The sequence below is a fragment of the Muntiacus reevesi genome, chromosome 2 (assembly GCF_963930625.1).
Source record: "Muntiacus reevesi chromosome 2, mMunRee1.1, whole genome shotgun sequence".
NCBI classification, from domain to species: domain Eukaryota; kingdom Metazoa; phylum Chordata; class Mammalia; order Artiodactyla; family Cervidae; genus Muntiacus; species Muntiacus reevesi.
This window is the reverse complement of record NC_089250.1, coordinates 174,248,495-174,254,882: the sequence shown is the minus strand read 5'-3', so window position 1 is coordinate 174,254,882 and position 6,388 is coordinate 174,248,495. Positions and strand designations below refer to the sequence as shown.

The window sequence follows — 6,388 nt, the reverse complement described above, 5'->3', positions numbered from 1 at the left end:
AGAAAACACAAACACACATGCACACAAAAGGAGGCATTAAGCGCGGATCTCGGGGGAGGTGAGGAGCCTAGTCCCACCCTCGGGGAGAGGAGAGGAAGGCGGGGCAGGGCAGGGGCCGGGCTGGGCACTCGGAGGTTGGAAAAAACTGGACCGGAGAGCTTGCGTTTGACCAGCTTTATTTATCAAAAATGGTACATATATAAATATTCTTAGACATTTTTGCATTTTACGAGGCTGAGGATTCTCGTTGTGGGTTCTGTGGGGGGTGGGGCTTTTTTTTCTTTCTTTTTTTTTGTGTGTGCTCCCTTGAGAGGAGGAGGGTCTCAACCCCCCAGTCCTGGGTTGCTGCCTACGTCCGAACTGATAACAGCGTTTTTCTTTTAAAAAAAAATAATAATAAAAATAAAAGGAAGGAAACGGAAGAAAGAGGAAAATAGCAGTGTTTCGAAGCCGATCACCTGATTTCGCTGTGAGTCGGAGCCTGAGCGAGCGGGCGCCGGCCGGCTGAGCGCCTCCCCGGCCCGCTACGCCCTCAGTCCATGTCCACCTCCTCGCCATCCCGCGCGCTGGGTCCGGTCGAGGCGCCTGGCTCGGGGGCCCCGCCGACGGCTGGCTCTGCAGCGGGGCTGGGAGCCGGCAAGCCAGGCCCAGGCGACGGCGCGAGCGGTGGCGGCGGCGGCGGCGGGGCCGCTGGGCAGGCAGTGCCCGCGTCCGCGCAGTCCCCACCGCCGCCCTCGGCCGAGGCCGTGGCGTCCCGGAAAGGCGCCGGGGTCGGGGCCCCCGGGGAGGCGACAGCGTCGGGGCTGCGGCGCGGGAAGGCCGAGTCCGGAGCGCCGCCGGGCCCCTGGAAGGCCCCGAAGCTAGCCTGGGCAGGCGGAGCGGGCGGCACGGAGGGCGCGGGAGGCGCATCCTTGGGCACGGGCTCAGGGCTCGCGCCGCCCTTGAGCGCGGCCTGCGGCACCAAGAAGCCGAGCGGCTGCGTGATGGGATAGAGCAGAAAGTGGCCCTTGCCGATGAGGGTCCTCGGCGCGCATGGCAGCCCGGGTGCGAAGTCCAGCCCTGCGGCAGCCGCATTGGCTGGGGGCGCTTTCCGGCGCGGCGGCGAGTCGGATAGCAGGCTCTCCACGCTGAACGGGCTGGCCTTGGGCGGGCCTGCGGCCCCGCGCTCAGCCGCCACCGCCCCCGGTGCACACGGGGCCGCGTCCTTGTCCACGGGGCGGCCTAGCCGCGGCTGCGGGCCAGCGCCACTTCTTTGGCTCGGGAAAAAGGCGGGGTCGCAGGTGCCGGGCGCAGGCGGCTCGCCAGGCGGTGCGGGCGCTGCACCGGCGGCGCCAGCGTTGTGCGCGCCGGGGCCCTTGGCCGCGGCAGCGGACGGCGGCGGCTCGGGCGGCTCCGGGGACAGGCCGCCGCCACCGCTGTCGCTGTCAGAGCTGGGCGCGCTGTGCAGGGACAAGCCGCCGGGCGAGTGCAGGTGGCGGCTCTGGCTCTTGAGTAGCTTCTTCTCGTGCTTGCGCTTCTTCTTCTCCATCTTCTCCAGCTCCTTGCGCGCGATCTCCTCCGGGTCCATCGGCTCGCCACTGCACGTGGTCGGGTGGGAGTTGTGCGCAGGCCGCCCCGGGCCCTTCTTGGTGTTCTCCTTCTTTCTCCACTTGGCGCGGCGGTTTTGGAACCAGACCTAGAGCAGTCGGATAGGGGAGAGGAAGGGGGCACAGTCAGGCGGCGGGGGCTTCGGGGCTCCCCACTCCCCACCAACAGGCCTGCACAGCCTCGGCTCTGGCCAGGGGGCGGGAGCCGAGTCACGCGGCCCAGCCGGCCCTGAGCCGGATCTCGGCATCAAGCTGCAGGTGTGTATCTTTTCCACCCAGAAGGAGGCCGACTGGGCCTCTCGCCGGCTTCCCGCTCCAGGTTCTCACCTCGGGGAACTGGGAGCTGCCCCTTCGTTGGGCAGGACCGGTCTGGCCCCTGACCGAGGGCGCTGGGTTCCTGGTTGGGAGGCAGAGGGTAGGGCCCCTCCTGGCTTCTCACAGCTTGGGTTCTAAGCAGCCCGACTGGCCCAGGGCTGAGCGTCTGGCCTGAGGACCTGGAGCGGCAGGGCTCAGCTGCCCTCCACACCTGTTTTCGGCTCCCTGGGGACTGAGTCAAAGCCCAGATTTGGGGGTTTCCCATGAAGGGAAATCTGGGTGCTTTTTCTCCCAGAAGGGCCTGGGGGGCTGAACTTGGGAGGGAGAGCTTCAGCAGCGTGCTTTCCCCCACCCCCTGTTTTTCTGAAAGCTCCAGGCCAGGGCACAAACACAGCCCTCTGGAACTGGCTGTACTTGGCCGGGACCAGGGGACTGGTGGTCAGGGGACCAGGAGGCCAGCTGCCAGGCCTTGCAGAGGGGCAGCCAGGGCCCACCGACACCTTCACCCTCTCCGCAGACCTCCTCCTGGGAGCCCTGAGGGCCTGCAGGCTGGCAGCAGCCCTAGACCCTGGCTCCAGCACCAGAGAGTCAGATCCCGAGGAGACCCGGCACACGACCCTCCCATAAGGTCGTGGTAATTAGAATTCTTTGTTCCCGGCTGTGTAGAGACCCGCACAATAGCAGGCCGGCCTGGTCACGGGTAGCCTTTTCAGTGCCAACGTTCTGTGTGTTAAGTGGTAACCTCCCCAGGACTGCTGCTACCCTTTCTCTCTTTTTAAATATATTTTTCTTTGGGGGGGGGGGGTGGAGGTGTAAATTCCGGTCTGCCTCGTTACCCAGAATTACTCATTGCCACGTTAAAGGAGGAATGAAGTCTTGACTTCACTTAAGACACTTAGAACAAATTGAATAAAAGGGTTTACAAACAGAAGAGGTCAAGAAGGGAGGCCCCGGCACAGGAGAGGACACCTTTTCAAACAAAGCTATTGGGGCTAAACCGGCGCCTCCAAGCCGGGTGCCCACAGCTCTGGCCCACATCCCGCTCCCCACCACACCGACCTAAAAAAGATGTCTGTACTTTAGGGAAACATCTAATTATGCACGATTCATCTTGAATTTTCAACGCACCAAAGCGACACTGTATTTTTAAAAAGAATACCGCCGACAGTCTCGGAAGAAAATAAAATTACAGGAAGGAAAAAAGATACAACCGATGGTGTTAAAGATTCAGACATCCTCCCCACCTCCACCCCCCCGGGTTTTAAGTGTTGAAGTTTCCACCTCAGCTGCCCCCTTCTGCAAAGCGATAAATATGTTTCCATGTGAATATTTCAGAGTGAAAGTAAACAAACGCGCTAGCCGCAGACTGGGGGCCGAGTCCCCAGGCCCGGCACGGATGCGTCAAGCCTGCCTTCTCCCGGTCTCCTCCAAGTCCGAGCCGGGCCGGGTCCTCCTGGCCACCTCGCCCGCCCCAGCCTCGTGTCGCGCGGTCGCCGGACCCCATCGTCACTCAGCTCCCCGGTTCAGACGCAGCTGCCGCTCTCCGGCCCCTCCCGAGCCGCCTCGGCTCCCTCCCGGGAAGCCCGCCTCCCTCTCCGCGGGGCGCCGAGTCCCCGGCCCCCAGCTTCCGGCCGGCGAGCGCGCGGCGGGCTCCGGCGGAGCCTGCGGTCTCCCACCTGGAGGTCGAGAACAAAGGCGGGCTGGGCCGCGCTGGCCGCCGGTGGGATGCCGACTCGCAGGGCGCACGGCGGGTCTTTACCTGAACTCGGGACTCGACCAGATCCAGGCGCAGCGCCAGAGCCTCGCGCATGAACACGTCGGGGTAGTGGCTCTCATTGAATGCCTTCTCCAGCTCCTCCAGCTGCCAGCCGGTGAAGTTGGTGCGGGTGCGCCGCCGCTTGCAGCCCGGGCTCTCCTTGTCCGGGTCCCCCGAGTCTGCGGGCACGCACAGGACGCCGCGCGGCTCAGCCCCCGGCCCGGCCGGAGCGCGGCCGCCACCCGCTTCTGTCCAGGAGGGGCCGCCGAGCGGACAAGGCTGCCGCGCGCCCTGAGCCGGCGGAGGGCGGCGAGCGAGGCGGCCCCGGAGCGGCGGCCGCGGTGCCAGTTCCACGGCCGCCCGCGAGCCACTCCTTCGCCGGACGGGGTCCCCTGCCCCCTGCCGCCCCCTCCCCACCCGCCGCGCCTACCTGACAGCTTGAAGGGCTGGCTGTCGCCGCCCACCCCGCAGGCGGCCGGCAGCAGCGGCGTAGGGTTGACCACCGAGGCGGCGGCGGCGGCGCACGAGCCGCTGAGCAGGCCGTCGATGGAGAACGGCACCGAGGCGGCGGCAGCCGCGGCGGCGGCCGACTGCAGCTGGTGGCCGGCCAGCTCGTACACGTGGTGGTGGCCCAGCGGGTAGGGGAAGCCCACCACGCCGCCCAGCGAGCCCCCGAACTGGGCATGCGGGTGCTCCAGGAGGCGGCCGTCCATCATCTCGCGCGGGAGGCCGGCGGCGGGGCGCGGGGGCGCGGGCCGGGGCCGGGGCGGGCCAGCGGCGGGAGGCGCGGACGGCGGCGGCGGAGACAGGGACCCGGAGCCCTACACATGCTTCGCCCGCACTCCGGCGCTTTACTTTATCAACATCAAGCTCCCGGTAATTAGCCGCGGCCCGGGGAATTTGGGACCAATAAGAAGCGCTAATCGGCTCTGACGTCAGAGGCGTGCTGGGCGCACGGAGCCGTTTTCCATATCGATTGCTAATTATACCTGACATGCACCTCAATAAACAGTATCAGGAACTGTCACAACAAGACGGGGGAGGGCGGGCGGGGCGCGGCCCGGCGCGGGCCCCCGGCGCGCCCCCCACCCCCGGCCCGCCGGCCCCCGCCCGCGCCGCCCCCCGCCGCCGGCCCCCGCCCCTCCGCAAATCACTAATAGATTTCCCTTTAAAACATTCACCGGCGTGTTGTGGGGATTTTTCACCAGAAATGCTGTACTCTCTGAACCTTTAAAGTGATGTTGCTCCAATTACAGAGAGACATTGAGCGGCAAATAGACTGATCCAATAATAGGAGATTCATCATCCGCTCTTTCCGAAACTGTCACATTGAATTTAAAACTACAAGGGTTTCTCATCTCCTCTCCGGCTCCAGGCGGCGGGGGAGAGGAGGAGGCGCAGGACGGAGCGGGGGAGGAGGTGACTCCGAAAGAGACGGCTCCTAAGGAGGCAGCCCCGTCAATAAAAGAGGCGTAATTAATGCCCTCTCTGATTGATTGGCAGCAGCCCTCTCTACAGAGGCAGAGGTGAGGGTGGCCGGGGAGGCACCCTGACACCCCACCCCACCCCGTACCCCCTACCCGGGTAAAACCCGGCCTGGGGCAGAGAAAGGAGGCGAGGCGAAGGGGAAAGTAGTTTGGGGTGGCGGCCAGTCAGGCCCCCTACACACACAAGGGAAAAAATAAATGTATCTCCCTCTGACTCAGCCTCTGAAGAATAGGGCCAGGGCACCCAACCCATTTGTTATAATTAAATTATGTTCCCAGAGAAGTGTCACTCCTTTCCCCACTGTAAAATATTGATAGACTCTGAGCTCAATCATTAAAGGATATATTCTTAAATAAGCAGCAAATTAGGACTGTGGGCAGAAGGGAAAGATACATATATCTTTCCATAAAACAGCCTTTGTAAAAAAAAAAAGTTTGTCAGTGGGAAGGTTGCATCGTGCTGCAGCCGGCCCTCAGGCAGGCAGAAGGGGCTCCTGAGCCTGTGACCCGGCCGGTCCTGGAGCTCCGCGGCCGGCGGCCTCTCACCTCAGGGCAAAGCGACTGGCAGGGTGGCCTTTGGTGTAAGTGGCTTGGGCCAGGCTGCCCAGCCCCGAGCGGGGAGCCAAGGGGAAGGGCAGGCCGGGGCTGTGCGTCTGCGCGCTGCGCCGGTTCTGTGCCTGGTCTTGTGTCCGCACCTCTGCTCGCGTGTGCGTGCCCGTGGAGGTCTGCACACAACCACCGGGTGGACAGGAGGCGAGGGCCCCACCCGGCCCCTGCGCCGGCTTCCTCTGGACCCGCTGGAGGACCGGGCGCTGGACACACGCGCTGGCGAGAGGCCGAACTGGATGTACCGCCTCACAGGGCCAGCGACTTAACCACCCTGCCCTCCGCCCTTGCTCCGGACGGAAGAGGCGCAGGGACGCGGGGCAGGCCCAAAACCTCGCGGAGAGGGAAAAGGGGCCTGGAACTGGGGGTCTTAACCCCTCTCTGCTCCCTCCTGTCGCACTAGGAAAACGCTGCAAATATTAATGCGGAGGTCAGGGGCCAAGAGCACTACTTTTCGCCATAATTTAATTTCTTTCCCTATAAATACTAAATGTAAACTCTGTCCATCCGACTCGGTTTTGCCCGTAGCCATAGCGCCTCGCTCACTGTCGGTTCGCCGCCAGGAATGCGCGCGGCGCGTGTTTCTGAATGCAGAGCTGTAATCAATTCGGCCCGAGAGGAGGGCAGGGGAGGGGCGG

The 6,388-nt window shown here is 64.1% G+C and overlaps 1 protein-coding gene across 1 annotated transcript; it reads right to left on the bottom strand.

Annotated features, from left to right (window-relative positions):
- Positions 1 to 532: 532 nt before the first annotated feature.
- UNCX (UNC homeobox) lies at positions 533 to 4,373 on the bottom strand. Its single transcript, XM_065920183.1, has 3 exons — positions 4,088 to 4,373; positions 3,661 to 3,836; positions 533 to 1,675 (listed from the first exon to the last, which is right to left on the bottom strand). The coding sequence occupies exons 1-3, from the start codon at positions 4,371 to 4,373 to the stop codon at positions 533 to 535; spliced, it is 1,605 nt and encodes a 534-aa protein (XP_065776255.1).
- Between the last annotated feature and the right edge of the window lie 2,015 nt (positions 4,374 to 6,388).

Excerpts from the sequence above, each read along its gene's own strand:
- UNCX (XM_065920183.1), bottom strand. The coding sequence starts at position 4,373 with ATGATGGACGGCCGCCTCCTGGAGCACCCGCATGCCCAGTTCGGGGGC. Across the intron at positions 3,837-4,087 it reads CCAGCCCTTCAAGCTGTCAG|ACTCGGGGGACCCGGACAAG; the intron begins GTAGGCGCGGCG and ends GCGTGCCCGCAG. Across the intron at positions 1,676-3,660 it reads TGGTCGAGTCCCGAGTTCAG|GTCTGGTTCCAAAACCGCCG; the intron begins GTAAAGACCCGC and ends CGACTGCTCTAG.